At 42.9% G+C, this 21733-nt stretch overlaps 1 protein-coding gene across 3 annotated transcripts in view; it reads right to left on the bottom strand.

Annotated features, from left to right (window-relative positions):
• The window catches only part of NR3C2 (nuclear receptor subfamily 3 group C member 2), a 383624-nt gene that overhangs the window by 91869 nt on the left and 270022 nt on the right, over positions 1–21733 (bottom strand). For all 3 annotated transcript variants that reach the window (XM_045295827.1, XM_045295828.1, XM_004708705.3), the window contains exon 4: positions 18869–18985. In XM_045295827.1, the coding sequence (XP_045151762.1) occupies positions 18869–18985 (117 nt within the window). The remainder of the gene's footprint in view (positions 1–18868; positions 18986–21733) is intronic.

Raw genomic sequence — 21733 nt, 5'->3', positions numbered from 1 at the left:
CACTCTGAAAGGGGGAATGCTGGTCAGCAGCAGGAAAGAAGGGTAGGCCGTTTAAGAACTGGGTAGACAAAGGCACAGTCACGGTGGTTCCACGGAAAGGTAGGGATGTGTCGGGGGAAATGAAGGGAGCACGTTGTTGTTGCCGCTCTTAGTTGTCCACAAGTCAATTCTGACTCCTGGTGGCCTTCATGGGTGCAGAATAGAACTGTGCTCCACCCAGAGGGTCAGAAGCAGGGGAACACCCAGGAATCAGAGAGGCCACCTATCGTATTGGACAAAGAATATGCACAATGGAATCACAAAATCATGCTCTCCCCCAAGCCCCTAATCCTCATCACTTTACCAGGCGATTTACTTAAGCATTTAAAAAGCCTGCAGTCTGTGCATGCGACCCACTCCATTCCAGGGATCCTATAAACAGAAGGAGTGTCAGGCGGAGAAAGACACGTAACAAGGGAGGCAGAAGTAGGAGTGATGAGGTTGCTAGCTGTGCACCTGAACGGGGCCCATCAGCCAAGGGATGCAGGGAACCTCTACAAGCAGGAAAAGGCAAGGAATTGGATACCCTTCCCTTGCTTCCACAAAGCAATGCAGCCCTGGAGAAACCTAGGTTTTACCTGGTGAGGTCCATTTCGGACTGTTGGCCTCTGGGGCTGTAAGATAATAGACTTGTCTTTATTTAAATCATTTTATTGCATATAATTAGCATAGCATAAAATTTCATAGTCCAATCATAGTAAAGAGGGGTGTGTAATCATCACCACTATCAATTTCAGAACATTTTCTTCTTTCTTATACTTGCTAGCTCTCTATTTCCCCCCAACCTCCCCTGTCATGCCCTAGGTAATTAGGACTCCACTTACTGTCTCTCTAGATTTATCTATCTTGGGTGTCTTTTAAGCTCCCATGCTTGAGAGAATTTGTTAACAGTGGCCATAGGAATCAGAGACACAAGAATGCAGGCGCCTTCCTCTTCGCCTTTCTGTAGCCCTGGTGCAAATGAGCAATCACTATCCGGGCTGAAAAGAGGGACCTGCCACTCTCACCAGGAAAGTTGACTTAGCCCTGACCCCTGCACATCCGTGAGTAGGAGACGTCGTGGGTGGTGCAGAAGGTACAGTCGGGCAGGGTAACCAGTCACACAGGGTAATTCCTAGACATGAGCCAGAACTTTTCCAGGGCCAGGATGGGGGTAAGTAGAGAAAAGGGGTGTGGGTCTGTGTGCTTTGAAAACAAACTAGCTTGTGATCATTGCTTTATGCTCAGTCATAGCATCTTATTTCGTTTGCACTTCCAATAACCTTTTATGTTAAAGAATAATTCAAACATTTTGAGAAAAATTGCACATGAAAGATCATTGGGGAAGGTATAGTAAGTAAGCCTTAGAATAAATAAAGCCAGATCCTTCTAAACTCCCACTTTGTTTTGCATCTGTTTTAACTCCAGAGTATATTATCTACTCTCTTGTGTAATATTTAAAAGCTAGGTGAGGATTTATCTGTACCCATAAAAGAATGGGAAAACCAACAAGAGTGCTACCAGTAATACTATGGAAAATAATTCAATGATATGACCCAAACCATCTCTATGGAGGAAGTACAGAGAAGTGAGCCAAGAGGCTCTTTCCTCTCAATAGCAAAAGAATAAAAATGGAAAACCAAACTCACCAACGTTGAGTCAATTCTGACTCACTGCAGGCTTACCGGACGGAGTGGAACTACCCCAGAAGGCCCCCTCGGCTGTAAACCTTTATAGAACCCGACTAGCATATCTTTGCAACACCAGGGTTCCTAAGCAAAAAGTATAGAGGGGAATACACCAGCACAAGGGTTTGAAAGCTACTGCATACATGACATTCACTCCATTCTCAACCACAGTGACAGCAAGCATGAGAAAGGGAGCAACAGGAATTTGGACTAAGGTTTTTTTTCTAATTTAATGTTAATTCGAAATAAAAAAAAATAAAAATTACTAAATCAAAAATAGAAGTAAAACAAGCACAAACAAATGAAGGCCAGTGCTGCCGAGTTGCTATCACCGTGCGAACAGCCCATGTCTGTGAGCACAACTGCCTCGCACAATTACCAGCGATGGTGCCCTTTGGGCAGCAGACTGCTCCAGAACTGTCCTCTGAGCCCCTTCCAGGGGAATTCCAAGGGCCGACCTTTCCATTAGGAGTTGAGCACTTAGCTGCTTGTGCAGGGGAGAAACCCAACAACAGAAAACATGGAGGAAGGGAGACAGCAGTCGGTGTAATATATGAAAATAATAATTTATAACTTATCAAGGGGTCACAGGGAGGGGGGAGCTGATACCAAGGGCTCAATAGAAAGTAAATGTCTAGAAAAGAATGATGGCAACATACGTACAAATATGCTTGATACAATTGATGTATGGATTGTTATAAGTTATGAGTGCCTAAAAAATGATCTTTTAATAAAAAATAAAAGAAGAAATTAAAGGATAATAATAAATTGTCATCCCAAGATACTGCCTATGATATTGCTCAGCTCTAGTAAACTGGTGTAATATATATATATACACACACACACATACACACACACACACACATATATATATATATACACATATATATGACAAAGCCTGCATGCTCCGTTTGGATTGGCTAAATGCGAGTCTCTAGGCTAAATGCGAGTCTCTAGGCCAGTGGTTCTCAACCTTCCTAATGCCATGACCCTTTAATACAGTTCCTCATGTGGTGCTGACCCCCCAACCATAAATTACTTTCATGCTACTTCATCACTGTCATTTTGCTACTGTTATGCATCGGGCGACCCTCCTCCAGGCCGATGTGTATAAAAGCACAGACTGCACGGATGAGTCCGATGGACGCCGAGAACTGAGAGCAACTCTCCAAGAACTTCCTGGGCTTCCCGTCAGCTCCTTCCTAGCACCTTTCACATTTGCCTCAAAATTCAGATAGATTGGAACAGATGACATGTGACCTCCTCCCTGGGAGATGGACAACAGAAAAGTGGGTGAAGGGAGACGTCGGACAGGGCAAGATATGACAAAATAACAATTTATAAATTACCAAGGGCTCATGAGGGAGGGGAGAGTGGGGAGGGAGGGGAAAAAATGAGGACCTAATGTCGGGGGCTTAAGTGGAGAGAAAATGTTTTGAGAATGATGACAATAAATGTACAAATGTACAAATGTGCTTTACACAATTGATGTATGGATTGTGATAAGAGTTGTATGAGCCCCGAATAAAACAATTAAAAAAATTCATATAGATTAAGCCTCCAGTGACTAAGTACCCTCTGTGAAAAGCATGGCTACCAAAGTATTGTAACGTCAATTATGGCAGGTGTCGTCAAATTAAAATGTAGTGTCTTATCATTTGACTTCCCTTTAGGTCCATTTTTAAGCTGTTTCAGTTTTAATCTTTTGTACTTTCTTTTCCATTGAGGTTTTTTTGTTTGTGTGTTTGTCTTATTTGTGTTTTGTATGCATTTCTGTACATGAAATCTAAGAGAGAGAAATCTATAGGAAGATTAACTGGATTCATAATTACCTAGGGGCATGGCAAGGAAGTTTGGGGGGGAAATAGGAAGTTAACTATAATGAAGATGAGAAGAAAATATTCTGAAATTGATTGTGGTGATGATTTCACAACTTTTCTTACTATGCTGGAATGATTAAATTGTAGGATATGTATGGATTATATGGCAATAAAATGATATTGAAAATTTCTAATGTGACTTAGCTTTATCTATACACAGAATGGAAAAATGTTTATATCTTAGGGGATGTAAAAAGTGATCTAATTAGCATTATGTAAATAATTCTAAGCAATGGATAATAAACTTCTTTCATTTACTCTTATTTTTCTGTTTACTTTTTCTGCTGTGCCATGTTTTATGCCTTCAAATGTAAATGGCAAACAGAGAAGAGGCTGTATTCAAATTTTCACTTGCAAATTAGTCTCTCTTAGAATGAAGAATAGTTCGATTTGAAGACTGTTAGAATAAGCAAACTTTGTGCTGAAAGAAATCTTTGAGAATGAAAAAAAAAATCCACCTTCATTTCTCACGAATGTTTTTCTCCAAGCATCTCTGGCACCTGCCGAAGACCAGGTCTGAAGAGTTTCTAAGGGGAGATGAGGGACCTGCTACTGAGGCGGGTGAAGAACTGAAGGGAGAGGACAGAGGGCCAGCTGTGTGAAAGTGGCTGCCCCTCTGTACATCACAGAGCATTCTACAAAGAAAGACATGGGGTGCATTCCCAGGAGGCAATCCAGAGATGCCATCGTTGTCCTTGGATGAGAAAGGACAATGCATTTTAAAAACCCTAAAAAGGACCCCAAATCCTCATAGTAAAGACAGGTGTAATGCTTCAGTAAGAATGGGAGGGGCTGGCGATTGCCAGAAAGAAGCGCAGGACTTTGCTGAGGTTGGGCTCGTGGAAGGCGCTGCAGATCCCCTGCAGGAGGACAGGGTGCAGAGCTGCCCTTTTCCCCAGACAGTACCGGCCACAGCCCATCTGAGGGCACTGCGTGTACAAAGGTAACAAGTGGGATGACCGAAACACAAGTGCACGAAGTCATCCTGAGATGCCTCCACCTTGCTGTCCTCAAGTGACGTTCAAGAAATCTAAAGCAAAGGGAAATAACTCTCGGAACTGGGCCTAATGTACTCAACCACCCAGTGCTCCTCCATAGTCAGCAGCACTAAAACAGACAGCATTCTGGGTAAAGTAGGGAGCCAATTCAACAAAGGAAACCCTCCATGGGACGCATTGACCTAAGAGGTGGAAGATTCGACTCCCGCCTGTCAACAAACACGAGGGTGTCCAGGACTCGGAACTGCTTCATCCGGAAACTGCGGAAGTTCCCCAGTCAGAGCTCACTCCACAGCAACTAGCAGCAACATCACACGTCTTCCTCCTGACAGACGGGCTTCTTGAAGATAAGGCCAGTGACTTTTCATGTTGAGTGGCACAGTTAGCGTACCAGAGGAATTTGATAGGGATAGAGTGAATAAACTGATCTATCAGCGATATTCTATAATCATATGGTAATCAAACTGATAATTTTTATTTAAAATATTTCTCATTTCAATTATTTCTTATTACCTCATCATCCAACAATTCATATTATGATGAAAGTGAACACTGACTGCTTTGCCGGGTGTGATGGCTAAGGTTATGTGTCAACTTGGCTGGGCCAAGATTCCCAGTGGGCTGGCAGTGAAGCAATGACGCAATATGGCGGTTATGTAATGATGTGGTCATCCTCCATTTGAGTGTAACATATATGTTTTCACTAACAATCTGGTCTTTGGACCCAACCATTTCAGTAAGTGAGGAGTTAGGTGCATTTCCAACCCCAAACAAACCCCATGCAGAACACTGAAGGGCGGACACGGGACAATTCCCTTTCACAAGGGTTGTTCTTTTTTGTGACCTGTATCAGAAACTAATCTCTACACAGTTATTGACAGATACTCTTTTCAAAATAATGAAGCAACACACGCTGATGAAGCCAGTTCCATTAGCTCTACTAGGCCAGCTTTCAAATGCTCCCCTTTGTGAATCATTATTTTTTAATCTGTAAAAAACTTGATTCTTTCTCTATTCTCTTGATTTATTAGGAAACTTTTACTAATTATTGTAATGTGTCTATAATTTATAATTTAAGAAATGATTACAGATGTTTTATTTATATCTCTTAGAAAAGGATTAACCTTTAAACTGTATTTGTCCCAATATGTTGCTACTTTAATGGATACTAATAACATTAAATCGCCTAAGCATATATAATACTGAAGGCTGGAGGTCTGGTAAGAAATAAATGGAATGGTGTTTCTACATTCTACAGGTGAGGGCAGGGGGCTTTATGAGAACATTAAAAGCTTCCTCTTCTCATTTCACAATCACAGTGTTTTACTGTGACGATGGGGAGAGGGAGATACTTATTCAGGAAGCCTGCATGAAGCAGATCATTAGTCACCAGATTTTCAAATGGAAAAAGATTAAATTATATTCCTCAGTGGGCAAATCTGTTAATTGAAGTAAATGAATTCAGTGGTTATAACTTTGGGAAATCAGAGTGTGAGAGAGATGACACAAGTGATTCCTCAGAGAGCACAAGCAATTTATCAGGAATGAGAAATAGATCCTTTAAAAATAACCAAGTAAAAGGAAATAGAGGAAAGAACTGTAGGCAAAGGCCATTTATAGAGATCTACATACAGGCATGTATATATGTAAGTATATTTATATATGACAGGTATATAGATCTATGAACATATATTTATAGGTTTAGTATTAAAGAAGCAAATGGACATTGGGCCTCTACTCAAGTACTCCCTTAACACAAGAACACTTGGTTCTACTAATCCGGCACTCTGAGATGCTCACCTTCCCTATACGATCGCTGAAGGCAAAGTGGGTGCATAAGCAAATGTGGTGAAGAAAGCTCATGGTGCTGAGAAGCAACAAAGCTCACATGGAAGAAGCACACCAGCCTATGTGATCATGAAGTGTCTATGGGATCAGGTATCAGGCATCAAAGACCCAAAGCAAAAAATCATAATGTGAATGAGGAGGGGCAGTGCGTAGTGGAGGCCCAAAGCCAATCTGTAAGCAATTGGATCCCCTTACAGAAGCGTCATGGGGAGAAGACAGGCCAGTCAGGGTGCAGTATAGCACTGATGAAACATACTGCTTTCCTCTGGTTCTTTAATGCTTCCTCCCCTCCACTATCATGACCCTAATTTTACCTTACAAATCTGGCTAGACCAGAGCATGTACATGGGTACAGATAAGAGCTGGAAATACAGGGAGTACAGATCAGATAAACTCTTCGGGATCAATATTGACAGTAGTCATACCAGGAGGGGAAGGGGGGGAAAGGGGGAACTGATTAAAATGACCTAAATATAACCCCCTCCCAAGGGGATGGACAAGAGGCAAAGTGGTAAAGGGAGACATTGGACAATATAAGACATGAAAAACTAATTTATAAATTATCAAGGGTTTATAGGGGAGTGGGGGGAGGGAGGGGAAAAATGAGCTGATGCCAAGTGGTCAAGTAGAAAGAAATTGCTTTGAAAATGATGATGGCAACATATGTACAAATGTGTTTGACACAATGGATGGATGGATGGATTGTGATGAGTTGCACGAGCCCCAACAAAATGATTAAAAATAATAAAGTGGAGAGAGTGGCGATGGCGGGAGGGTGGAGGGAAGAAGAGGGAGAAAGGGGGAACAGAGGACAAGGTCTACATGTGGCCTCCTCCCTGGGGGACGGACAGCGGAGAAGTGGGTGAGGGAGATGTGGGATGGGGTAAGATATGATAAAATAATAAATTATAAATTATCTGGGGCTCGGGGGGAGCGGGGAGGGAGAGGGAAAATTGAGCTGAAACCAGGGGCTCAAGTGGAAAGTGGGTGTCATAAGAATGATGAAGTCAACATATGTACTAAAGTGCTGGACACAGATGACATATGTACAGATTGTGATGAGTTGTATGAGCCCCTAATAAAATGATTATGTATATAAAATAAGAATAATCGCGTGTGGTAAACCTACGACAGACGGTCACAGTTTGTCCTGTCTCCATTATCTCCAGATCCTTACTCCTTCAACCACAAAGCTTATCACAATGTTCTGTCCTGGGGTTATTACTAGCATGTAATGGCAAATAAACAGCTCAAGTATAGAGAAAAGTGTAGTAAGAGCATATCTACCTGAAGTTGTTGAGGCTGCTTATGTATAACCAAGCCTCTCGTGGGATTCAGTTCCCTGATTTGGGGGTTGAGTGTTGGTTTCATGAGACATCCTAGGTAATTGGCCTAAGAACATGCTTAGAGCCTCTGTTCTAGTTCCTTAGTGCAATGTATTGATTTCTATATACCTGGAACAACAGAGGAAGAAAAGTGAAGACAGAGGAGGAAGAATAAGGAATCGGAGAGGGTACGGAAAGGGTGGCTAGTTGCTTCCAAGAAGAACCGCCTCCTTTGTCAAGAAACCAGTTGCTAACCATAAAGTTGACAGTTTGAATCCATTAGCTGCTTACTGGGAGAAAGATGACACTCTGTTTTGGAAATCCCATAGGGGACTCCCTAGGAGACTTGCAGGATTGCTATGAGACCAGAGCAGACTCAATAGTAGCAGGTTTAAAATTTTTTCTTCTTTCTGTCCAAAAATATCCCCAGTCACAATGTGAAACACCAATATGCTGTAAATGGGATTTTGACGGAAACGAATAAAAAATAAAAGTGCACATTATAACTTAGCATTACTCAAAATTTAAAAGAAAAAAAGCCATTGTCTTGGATCCTATGAAATACAGTATTATGTTCAAAATGTCATCTGCTTTTATACAGGGTCTATTAGCAGCCTGCTTCCTGGTCTGAGGCCCCGGGAATGATTTAAGCACGCTTGCTGGCTTGCACATACTCAGCTTGACTTTCGGGCCAGCTGCCTACCTGTCTAGGACATGATGTCTCACTTCAAGTTGAACTTTCTCACACTTAATCTCAGGCTAATTAATGTAAGGGAGATTTGTAAAGTTTAAAGTCAAATCAAGTTTACTCATTTTGAGCTCAGTATGACAGAAGCGACTGTATATTTAAAAATGGAAAGTGTTCCTTTTATGGTCCCAAAAGGGGGGATGAAGGGGGATTCTATTTGATTCAGTCCAATCGCAAGCCTTCGTCCATCAAATTTGGTAGGGTAAGATATCAATTGCTTAACTGAACTATTATCATGATTAATATGTCTAAACTTTGATATGAAATGTCCAAAAAAATTCCTGCTTTACAGAAATGTGTTTTCCCTGTACTTTATGGCTCAAAGGCCCCACAGAAATTCTTATTGTCCATCGGCAAGGAAGACTGCAACATTATCAAAACAAAACTAAACTACAAACCTATGGAATGGGATCTTTATAAAACTCGCCACACTTGGGTTTTCTAAACTACCACACACTGCTGCATATCCGGCCTCAGGAGGCCCTTAAAGATATAAAAATTGTTTTTCTTATTGGATTTTGGATATTAAACCTACTTCCTCACTGGTGTGCATTCTGTTATCTCTCTCATCAGACCTGCATCGCGTGCAAGTTTTGCAGCTGACCGCTGACCACGGCACGTGGGGGAAGAGCTGTCGGCAGGGAGAGCCGGTCTCCCCTCTGGGTTTGCTGGGTCAGGTGCACTTCTGCCAGTCTTCGATCTTTGGGTTTTCTTTTGTACACGCTTCCCCCTTTCAGTTTTCAGAACACCACTGCCGGACGCGGTCTCTGCATCTTTCTTTTTGACGGTTCTCCTTGATGCTCACCATCTTTTCTTCTCCTGTTACCTGCCTGTCTAACCCCTTACCGCCCCTCTCCAGGAGCATGGTCATTAGTTTGGCATTTCCCTTCTTTTTAGTGCACGACTGTTAAGTTTCTTAACATTTTACTGTAAAACACATTCATATTATTAATAGGAAAAGAGAGATGAAAAAACGGATCTTTGATCTTTCATCTTACCTCATTGATACACAGAGTACCATTTCTGGTACTCAACATTTCCTCCTAGGCTTGACTTATTCTACTCTTCGTGTGTAAAGTTATAAGAAATAAAGTCAAATCCAAACCCAAACCCAAACCATTGCCTTTGAGTTAGCTCCAGCTCACAGTCTCCTAAGAGGCCGGGCAGATCTGGTGCCCCCCAACCACCCCGCCCGTGTTTCCCGGGCTGCCTCTGCTGTGGCAGTCATGGGCGGTGTCTTTTCCCACAGAGCCCAAGTGCGGGTTCAGATCATTGACTGGTTACCAGCAGAGCCCTAAAACCATCGAGCCATAGGGATTCCGGTCATAGTAGCCTAAATAATTTTGCATACTCTTTTCACTTTTTAGGAAGCATTTTGTTATGCAAATTTCTTAATTTTTCTTGATGATGGATAATGTGTCGTGGATGTATTCTTTTTTAAAATGATAAATAAGTCGCTTTATTGGGGGTTCTTCCAGCTCTTAATACCAATCCATACATCAATTGTATCAAGAACATTTGTACATATGTTGCCATCATCATTTTCAAATATTTTCTTCCTGTTTAAGCCCTTGGTATCAGGTCCTCTTCCCCCTCCATCACCCTCCCACCCTCATGGACCCCTGATAAATGATAAATTATTATTATTTTCATACTTTACACTGCCTGCTGTCTCCTTTCGTGTGGACATATTCTAATTTAAATAATTTTCTTGCTTTGAATAAACAGCATACTTTTTTTTTCTTTTGGTTACTGTAAGAGGCCTGGTGGGGCTGTAGGGTAAGCAGTGACCTGGTAACTGCAAGGTTGTTGGCTCAAAACCCACCAGGCACTCTGCAGAAGAAAGATGAGGCTGTCTGCTATTATAAAGATTTACAGCCTCTCAAACACTCTAAAGGATCACGATGAGTCCGAAGCAGCTCGATGGCAGTGGTGGCGGTGAGTTTTTAAAATTATTCACAATATTGTGATGAACCTCTTTGTTCAGTTTGCTACCGTTAGGTGCCATCAGATTGGTACAGTGACTGTACAACAGCAGAATGAGAGGCCTGCTTCTGCACATCCTCACAGCTGTTCTTCTGCCCGAGCCCATCGATGCAGCCACAGAGTCAAACCCATCTTGGGAGGGCCGTCCTCTTTTTCCCTGCCCTTCCACTTGACCAGGTCATTTCCCAGGGACTGGTCTCCTGAGAGAATGTCCAAGGTACCACTCTCTCACCATCCTTGGCTCTAAGGAGCATTCTGTCTACACTTTTTCAAGTTTACTTATGCCCATATTATAAACTACTTTTCAGAATAAGAAGTAGTCAACAAGTAAACAAATTTAGGTCTGCAGGTGGCAAGAGTGATTTTGGGTGTGATGTGTTCCTGAAGGCTGGGCGGAGCTAAACTGCCAGTGAAACCTCCAGGGCGGGCCTGGCCGACTGGTCTGCTTCCGAAAGATCACAGCTTTGAAACTACTTTGCGAACTCCGGGCTCCATGAGCCAGAATCCACTGCAGAATAACTCCTAAGAGTAACAAATAGATGTCTGCCAAAACGCTGCCCATTGTCAGCAGAAGCAAACAGGAGTGTGTTTTGTCGAACGATTCACAACACTGGCCTCATTTCGCTTTCTTTCCTCCTACCTCTCTTCCTGATGCACACCCCCCAAAAGCAACCACGGTGTTGGCTGCAGCGAATGTGCAGAATCTTGGGGCTGCCTTTTCCTTCACATGGCATCGTCCAGGCCTCAGTGGGGCCTGGCAAGGATCCTGCTGGGGCTGAGTATTAGTGAGTGGTTCCTGGGACTGAAGTTGCAGATTTGCCTGAGAAGTCAATTGCAACCAGAATTAGAAACGTCCTGTAACTTGGGAAGTGAGGTTTTGTTAAATTCTGAGGTGAACTTCCTTCGCAGATCTACTGAAAAATGAACTGGGGGGTGGGGGGTCTGGTGTGAAAGAAAAGTAAGTCTTGAGTTAGGCTCTCTTTGTTGCATGTGATATGCTCTTGGCCTCCATGCTCCTCATCTGTAAAACGGGAGAACTGGAATACAAAACGTGTAAGACTCCCTCTCTGGCCACAGTGCGATGAAGCTAGAAACAGGGAGTGAGGAGTCAAGGGTTCCTTCTTGGTCTGAAAGCTTTATACATTTTTGGAGAAGCCCTAGAAAAAAGGTCACCCTCTTCAGAACAAGAGCATGGGGGAGACAGGTTCTGGAGAAGGTTATAAAACCACAAGACCCAAACCCCCACTGCCATCAGGTCAATTTACACTCACAGCAACCCTGTGTAGCATTTCTGAGGCTCAGAATCTGTACCAGAGCAGACAACACCATCTTTCTCCCTTGGAGTGGCTGGTACTTTGAACTGTCAGCCTTGCAGTTAGCAGACCACTGCCTAGCCCAAAGCATCCCTAGGATTCGCTAGAGAAGGCTACACCAAGCAGCGAAGGCCTGTGTGCGTATAGAACCTGGGATTTTTAGATCCTCTAGAAAGGGCTTCAGCAAGAGCGGCAGGCCAAGCCTGGGGTCAGAAAGGCTACTGTTTTCCTTTAAATTTCTCTGTTGACCCTCCTGTATCTTCTGCTGAATTTTCCTTAGCTGGCAGCAAAGGAAACTCAGCAGGATTTTACACAGAAGGACTCATACTTGTGGCAGGAAGGAGGGAGCGGGTCTATAGAAAAGGAGAGAAACACATTTGATAGCTCTAATTTCAGAGAAATAGAAACCTGCTTCCATCCACTCCCCCCCACTCCTTCCATTTTCCCAGGGGGAGTCTGGAGGGCACAGGTAGCTTGCGTGTTAACCAGCCCCTGCTGTTATTCTGACTCACTGTGATCTGGGGGGTGGGCTGACCTTCAACTCCACACCGTCCTAAGGCTGATTCCTCTGAGGCAGAGGTCAGGTTTGCTTCCACCTCCAACCTTCTTTACCGCTTCTGCCAGAAACCATCCCTCCCGCACTCTACTGCTCTGCTGGGTCCACAAACTCCCAGGCAATATGCATCATCAGGAGGGGTGTTATAGGAGCTCTGGTGGTGGTGTGGGCTATGAATTGGGTTGCTAACCACAGGGTCAGCTGTTCAAAACCATCAGCCGTTCCCCAGGGGAAAGATGTGGTTTTCTGTTCTTCTCAAGAGTCACAGCTTCTTAAGCCTGGGGGTGGTGGACAGTGGTACTCTGCCCTACAGGGCTGCTGTGATGGAGTGGCCTTGGTGGCTGTGTGTGGTTTGGTGTTAGGGAAATTAACAGGTGACAGTTCAAGATCAGCAGTGTTAAGGACATAATTATTTCGTCTGCAGTGCTGCTTCTCAGCGGTACCAGCAGGCACGTCTCTCCATGGTCCTCAGTCCCTCAGCCATACGCCTCCTTGGACAAGAGGCAGGAAGCTCCTTTCCCACCGCTGACCCCCAGCATACATCTATTATAACACATTTTCAATGAAAAACAATTGCTTCACATTAAAAAAATTAAACTTCGTACCTTAGTTTTACTTAGATTGAAACTAAGAGTGAAGTTTCAAAAGAATTGGTCTTAAAAGATTGCAAAGTGCTTTACCATGCCTGGGTAGTTAACAAAAATTAATGATTTTATTAGTGAACCTGAAAGGGATTAAAGAATAACTGGTACCTAAAGAAAAGATGACTTTTATAAATCTTAATTTCCACTCTGCTCATTTTTGACTCATTTCTTTCAGTAACCTCAACATTTAAAAAAAGTTTCTCACTTGTAAACTTTATCAGAAACCACAAAAGCATTCCTGCATATGTGTGAATATGGGCATTTAAACCAGCAGCACAGTGTGAATTGGGCATTTAAGCACAGTGCCAAACCTTGCTTAAAGACAGTTGGAGATGGAAGCACAAAGCCTGCAGCCCACCACTGCCTGTAAGACCAGGGCTTCTGTGAGGTGCAGCCTAATGAACTCCAGCCGGGAGCCACCTTGGGCACAGTCCAGTCCCTCACCGCTCATTCTCACAGGACTTGCTAAGGGTGGGTCCATTGTTGCTCCCACTGTGTCCATCCATCTTCTTGAGATCCTGCCTATGTTTCACCGACCTTCTACTTTAACAAGCATGATGCCCGTCTCTAGGGACTAGTCCCTCTTGATAGTATGTCCACATTCTGCGAGATAAAATCTCACCATTCTATTATCTAAGGAGCATTCTGGTGAATCCCTTCAAGACCAGTTTATTTGTTCTTCTTAAAGTCTCTGATATTTACTATTGTTCTGCAGCACCATAATTCAATTCTTCCTCAGCCTGCCTTATTCGCTGTCTAGCTTCCACAGTCCATGAGCAGATAGAAAATAGCCATGGCTCGGATCAGGCGCGCTTTAATTCTCAAAGTGCCAGCCTGGGGTTTGAGTCATGTTTGGGTCATAAAATAAGCTATTTGACTTCTGGACGGCTGCTTTCACGAGGGGTGATTGTGGACCCAAGTAAAATGAAACCCTGGAAAACTCGAATCTTTCCTCCTTTTGCCACAATGTTATGTATGAGAGCAGTTGAGGATTTTTGCTTTTTAAAATTTTTTTTATATGGAACCGTGGTGGTATACTGGTTACACATTGGGCTGCTAACTTCGAGGTCAGCAGTTCAAAGCTACCAGCTGCTCCCTGGGAAGAGAGACATGACTTTCTACACCTATAAAAATTTCAATTTTGGAAACTCACAAGGGCAGTTCTATCCTGTCTAAAGGGCAGCCATAAATTGGCATGGCCTCGATGGTTTGGGCTACATTGAGCTGTGATCTGCAGGATGTGCTTCGGTTATTCTTACAGCAAGGTTGTGTTGTCTGCCTGTCTGTCTCAGGTCAACCGGCCTCCCTCCAATCCTGATGCTTCCTTCTGCTTCAGGTAGCATCTGCTCAGTGCATAGACTGAAAAAGTGTGGTGTAAGAAGTTAACCCAATGCACATGTGCTTGGATTTTATGCCATAAAATATGCTCTTGTTCCGTTTGAATGACTGACTGTTAGTCTATGTACAGGTTGCACATAAGCACAATTAAGTGCTCTGGAAGTCTCATTCTTTGCAATATTATCCACGATTTGTTATGATCTGCAGTTAAGTATCTTAGCATCATCAACAAAACACAAGTAAATATATTGCTGGCATTCTCTGCTTTCAGCCTAGGTCCATCTGAAGTGAGCAATGATAGACCTCATGCCGTGTCCTCTTCTGAGTAGGGCTTGCAATTCTGGCAGCTCCCTGTTGCTGTTCTGCCAGAACTGTGTTTAAATTATCTTCAGCAAAATTTTACTTGTGTACAACATTAATAATATTTGGTAATTCCATGTTCTGTTGGGTCTCCCTTCTTTGGAATGAGCACAAATATGGATCCCTTCCCATCAGTGATCCAATGAGCTGACTTTCACATTTTTTGACATCGATCCCTGAGCACTTCCCATTTTGCATAAGTTCATTGAAACATCCCAACTGTTAAAAAATGATGACTCCTTTGATCCATATTACCATCTGACCAATATTCTGTAACTTAAGCAATCTTATGTAGATTAATATTTAATGTACTTCTGATATTTAACAATTCTACAATGAATATCTTATGTATAGATTTCTGCAACCGACCCTTTGACCAATGCCGTCAGTGCAGCCTGGACTTCTTCCTTCAGTCTAACTGATTCTTATCCATGTGTTACCTTCCATGGAGCTACTCTGGGGATTTTACAAGCACCCAAACCAAGCAAACCCATGTCACACTGTGGAGTGACTGAATGTAGCTTTGGTGCCAGGGATGCACATTCTAGTTCTGGTCTTGCACTCCCTAGCTTTGTGGCCCCGGAGCAGTTCTCACCTCGGCATCACAATGGCCACAGTGATATTTGTCTCCTGTTGTGGGTTGTGACACTTTAATATGATAACACACACACACCCCAGGTTTAGCAGAGTGCTTAAGACATAGCAAGTCCTCTAAGACAACTGCTTGTTCACAGACTCAACCAGCAGATTTCCAACACTATCGGGCACTGTGTCAAGCAGTGACCTAAACAGACAGATACTCCTTTCTGATGAAATGTATATTCTAGAAGAAAAGCAGAGCACTTAAGTAGTAGTTGATATAATTTAGTATTCTTGCTAAACCAGTGGCTCCCAGTTGGGGGGGTAGGGGCAGTTCTGCCTCCCAGTGGCCAGTGGTAATGGTTTTTTTCAAGGATTCAGAGGGATGCTTTGTATAAAATGAGTTCACATGAATGGAGGATGAACAATTCTGAAAACAAGGGTGCTGATGGGTGCACAAGTTGACACCTGCAATCAAGGTCATCAGACTACACATTTTAGAATGGCTGCATGGGCCTATGTTCTCTTACGTATTTTTCCAACTACACAGTGAAATTTCAGAAATGAGATCATATATGCAAGCTCATGCAATGAGCTCTGCCACCCTCACTGATGTTACCTTACCGAGTGAGTGATGATGTTTGTTTGTGCATGTACTCACCCACCCACCCCTCTCCGCAGCACCCCTCGGAGCAGGTATGCTGGTCACATGAGTTGAAGATATAGTGGGCACCTACCTAGGTGGTAACCTACCTAAAATTCCAAAGTTGGTATCAGGAAGGGGATTCCTACCCAAGTACCCTCACTGCACAGCCTGCCCTCCTAACCAACACGGGCCTTTCACGGTGAGTTGTTGCTTAAGCCACCGTAGACACTCTCTCATAGTCACATGTCTCCTGCTGGGCATGGCTCACCCTCTCCTTCATTTCCAAGAGTTCCTCTGCTCTGCAGGCCACCGGTTTGACTCCCTCATCCTGACTGGCAGCCATTCACATACCAAGCCAAAAGAGAATGAAGTTTCCTTTATTCTTCAAAATACTTTCTTTTAACATAGGTGTGTATTAAATATCATGTATAATTCAAATGCACTAAGGGACAGTGAATTCTCCTGTCTCTTCTTGTCTATAAACTGTCAGACCTTTCTATTCAGACTGCCAGCATTGTTGGTTTCATGTGTCTCAGTCTAACACGAAAAAGCTCACAGCATAGAAAACATACTACTTAGCATCCCTTTTATTGCTATTCTTAAAAAATACCCAGGAGAGCAGTCTGTATTTGGAGTTACTTTCAGTTACCAAGTCAGCTCTGACCCATGACTACTCCTGTTGACCAGAGAAGATCTGTGCTCACAGTGGGCTGACTTTCCATACGCCATCACCAGGTCTGTCTTCCAAAGTGCCCCTCAGTGAACTCAGACCTCCAACTTTCCGGTTAGTCATCCAACTTGGTGACCATTTGCACTACCCAGGGAATGCACAAGCACATACTGTTGTGAGGTGCCATCGGTTCTGATTACTAGTGACCCTCAGTGCAGACCTGACCCTGCCGCGTCCTGCTCCAGCCTCACCCTTGTCACTGTGCTGGAGCCCCTGATTACTACCCCGTCCGTTCCTCTCGCTGCTCTACCAAGCACAGTGTCCTCCTCTAGCCGCTGGCCCCTCTTGATGACATGTCCAAAACAGAGGGGCTGCGGCTCAAGTTCCTTGCTCCTACGGAGCATGATTATGGCTGTCCTTTCTTTCAGGACAGACTCAGCCATTCCGGATCCTGGCTGTCCATGTTATATCCGCATTCTTCACCTACACCATAATTCAAAGGCATCTTTTTTTCCTTGTCTTCCGTATTCACTGCCCAGCTTTTACAATCACATGAAGTGATTAAAAAACGACTCCTTTGATCCATCTTACTATCTGACCAATATTCTGTAACTTAGACAATCTTATATAGATTAATATTTAATGTACTTCTGATATTTAACAATTCTACAATGAATATCTTATGTATAGATTTCTCACATTGCAAGCATATGCTCAGAATAAATTCCTTGAAGTGGAATGGTTGAGTCAAAGGGTATTGGAACTTTTAATATTGTGTTGAAATAGCTAAATTGCTCTCCATAGAGTTATACTCATTCGTACTTCCAGTTTAAACGCATGAGGTAACCACTGGATATGACTTTGTTTTTACATTCTCATCAAACAGTGTGTCTCAAAAGTTTATCTTTGCCAATCTGTCAAAGCTTATTATAATATAAAATTTCCTTTCTTTTATTAAGCTAAAAATTTGTGTTTCAAGAATCAATGGTATTACTTTTTTCTGTGAGTGGTTTGTTCATCTCCTTTGTCCCTTTTTCTAAAACATTGGTTCCTTTTCCTTGTAGATTAGCAGGAGCTCATTGTCTTTGTGAGAAATATGCCCTTTATTTGCAAACATTTCTCCACCATTTTTTCATTTATCACTTGCTTTTTCTGTAATTTGATTTTCAATTATTGTTGATTTTCTCAAGAAAGATTATTTTTTAAGTTTTTGATTTATTTCATACTTAGGCTGCTTTCACTTGGAGAGTAAAAACCAACCCATGTTTCCTTTTAGTCTTTCTGTGGTTACTTTTCAAAGTTTAAATCTTGGAAATATCTGCATTTGTGTTTGTGTATAGTAAGAACCTTTGCTTCAACATGTTTATTCTCCCAATGGTTCCCCCGCTATCACAATATTACCTACTGAATAATTAGGCTAGAAAGGTTTTTCTCCAGTAATTTGAATCGCCATCTTTATCATATCCAAACTTAAAATATTATTTAGATCTATTGTTGACTTTCTAGAGTGACCCAATGACGTGCCTGCAATCAGTACCCCAACATCACAGACTAATTTCATTATTGTGGCTGTGTGACTAAACAATGCGCATCTGGCGGGGCTAGTTCCCAGCACTGTTTGTCTTTTCCAGAATTTTCATGGCTGGCATTATTACTATTATTTTTTAAGATGCTTAGACTCAATTGACATTTTGGTTATCCTTGTTGTTTTAAGCTAACTTACGCAGAACTAATACCTTTTGGATACTGGGTCTTGCCATCCTTGGGTGTTGTATATTTTTGTATTTGGTCCAAGTCTTCTTCCCGCCTCCATACCCCACCTTTTTATGGTGAGGTCTGCAACACTGTAAAGTTTTGCTTCTTTCTATGTACATTCCCTTTTATTCTTAAAAGTTAAGAATGCACTTCTATCTGGATAATGTTACCATATATATTGATATTATTTATAAAAGACATGACAATGAAAAAACTATTGGTTACAGTTTTATATAAAAAGTCATTCGTTTTTGTTTTGTCCCTGGTTAAGTGCCCAGTTCTTGACACTAGCAAATTCAGGTTTGAAAACTACAGTAGGCCCAGAGCCACAGAACACATCTTTTTAAAAACTCCAGCTAAGAAATGCTTTTCTCCACAAATCTTTCAGCATGTAAAAAAGAACATTAGTTGTTTAGAAATCTTAGCATCGCTTTGAATTTTGGGAATACATGCATCTTGGTAGCAATGGATTATACTCGCCATGATTTATGTTAAACTAATAACATCAAAATTTACCTCCTAAATTCATTCCAGCTTGGAGACACTTCTGAAGTCGGCAGGCAGGGCAGTTCTTCCGCCGAATTTTGTCAATGATGCAATCATTTCTTCCAGCACATAAATAGTTGTGTTGCCCTGATTAAAATAATAAAGGAAATCATTAAAAATAGTCCATTTTATACTAATATAAAGTACTAATCGTTATAACCAGGATATAAAACTTTCTCTTTCTGGTCTTGAAATCTCAAAATAATAATAGAAAGGAAACATTCATGGATAAATTAGACAATATGACGATCAGTTAAATAAGTAGAGCTGAGACTTTAGGTTATAGATGAGAAAACCAACATTAGATTTATTTCCAAATGGTTCTTATGTGAATCGTGCCATCTCCTCCCTGTTGGAAGTTTTTGATAACGGTATGAGCTTTCAGGTGATGGTACAAATTGCATCCAGACCTTACAGCACCATCAGTCTAAAGCAAGGCCCTGCTGTGGTTGTGTAAGACACCAGATGCCTGGCCACGAATCACCTATGTGACTTCACTGGGAAGACCTTAAAATTGTGCAGCTGGAAACGGCCAACTAGCTCTCATTCTGCAGACCACATCTGACCTGAAAGAATTTAGACCTGCTCAAAGCATATGCTCAGTGAGCAGACGCTACCGGAACCCTGGTGGTGCAGTGGTTATGCATTGGGCGGTGAGCCGCATGGTCTGTATTTTGAAACCACAGGAGAAAGACTGGGCTTTCTACACCTGTGAACAGTTACAGTCTCAGAAACCCATGGGGGGAGGGAGAGGGGACAAGAGGGGGTGTCACTCTGAGTCAGCATTGACTCATGGCAGTGAGTTCAGTTTGGGTTTAGCAATACCATTCACTCATCTACTCAAAAATATTTACTGAACAACCTCTAGGTATTAGGTGTACAACAATGAACACAATCGGACAGAGGAAGTGAAGACAGGAAGGGCTGTCTACTTTTGTGAAGGGGGAATTGACAGTTAAGAGTGGATAGGGAAGGCCCCGCAGAATGGAGACTTAAAACTAAAAGTCAGAGGGGAACAACGGAGCTAACTGGTTCTCTGGGTGAGAAAACATCACAGGAAGAGGCAGAGGGAAAAGCAAGAGGTAAGGACAGCCTGGGGAATGCCCAGCATATTGGAGCACCAGCAGACACACCAGAGTGGATGAGCAGAGCGGATGCATGCAGACAGCAAGCGGAGACGGAGAGAAGGAGTTCACGTAAGGCTGCTCGTGTAGAGAGGGCACCCTAGGTCACAGGCAAGGTTTTTGCTTTTACTGAGTGAGATGGGACACGACTAGACAAATGGGCTTTGAGCAGAGGAGTGACATGATCTGACTGACACGCAGGAGGATCACACAAGCTTCAGCAGGTGCAAGACAGACTGAGGGGGCCCTGAGGTAGGGGCTATTACTGTAATCTAGTAGCGAGAGGATGGCGGGTTAGATTAATGTGGTAGCAGGGGGCGCCTAGAGCTAATTAGATTCAAACTGCATTCTGGATTTGCTGACAGACTAGCTGGGGGCATGAGAGCAAAAGGTTCCTGGGGATGTACAACTTGAAAAATAGAACTGGCAACTATTGCCATGGGGAGAGCATGTGTTCACGGGAGAATTACGGGGCACACAGCAATAACTGCCACCCCCGCAGTTATTGTAGGGACAGCTCAGTCCTGGGCATGTTAAGTTCGAGCTATCTCACAGGTATGAAAGTGGAGGTATCAAGTCTGTTAAACACACAGGTTTGGAGATGTAATCAGAATATGGTCATTTCTTTCTTATGCCAGAGAATGAATAAAATTGGTGTTATTGAGTCTATAACACTCATACTGACCCTATAGGACAAAATGGTCCCTTTGGGCATTTGAGGCTATAAAATTTTTACACAGGAGCAAGAAAGCCTCATCTTTCTCCCTCAGAATGCTCGGTGGGTTTGAACTGCTGAACTTCTTGTTAACAGGTCAACAAGTCCACTGTGCCAGCAGCAGGGCTCTGTAAAAGACTGGTCATAATTTAGAAAGAGAGAGAGGTTCAAGACTAAAGTTATGGTCACTGAAAGGAGCCAGACAAAAGGACGAAGCCCCACCACTTACTCTGAAATAGTGAACAGGCTCTAACACACACCGGTCAGCCTAGTACCCATCGTACTCCCTCAGCGGCCAACAAGTAAGTTTCTGTGATATTGAGAAAATTAAACTCTAAAAGTCAAGCATTTCCTCAAATACCACTTCCTTCTCCCATACTACCATCCTGGGAGAGTCTAGTTGCAATTGAAATATTGTACATGTCCCACAGAAAAGCTAACCAAAATCAAACTCCTCTAACGTATAGGATGCCTTCCTGGCCAGCGTGTCTTAGTCCATACTGTCGTTGCTGACTTTGAGAAGGGGTGGTGGTGGTGGAGGATAGAAGCAGAGTCACCAGTGTCACTGTGGTAGACAGGGTCTTCGTGCTGATGGAGGACCTGGCACTCAGACCCCCCCACTGTTGGAATCCTTTCTGGGGCTCACGCCATCTTTCCTTAAGGAATCCTCTGCTAAAACCTGGCAAGTAGGCAAAGCATTGGCAGCAAGAAGCCACTCATTAGCTTTAGCGATTCAATCATCAAACCAGAGACACAGAGGCGACGAAGGAGACACTGGTGAGTGTGTTTTACAGACAGCTCTATCCGGAAGAGGCCACAGAGGGCAGCCTAGCCAAGGGCAGGCCAGCAGGAAGAAAGCTTGACCAACTAGCACAAGAGCCTCACGGGGGGAAGGATCGGGGAAGTTGAGAAACCCTTGAGTGGAATTTTGGCCTAGTTTAAATGAATTGAGCTTTAAAATTGTATCAGTCCCTGTACCAGTCTAAGCTCTCATCC

Source organism: Echinops telfairi, unplaced genomic scaffold (assembly GCF_000313985.2).
Source record: "Echinops telfairi isolate 266 unplaced genomic scaffold, ASM31398v2 ScPeMD7_5868;HRSCAF=6743_1, whole genome shotgun sequence".
Classification (NCBI taxonomy): domain Eukaryota; kingdom Metazoa; phylum Chordata; class Mammalia; order Afrosoricida; family Tenrecidae; genus Echinops; species Echinops telfairi.
This window is presented reverse-complemented; position numbering and strand designations above follow the sequence as displayed.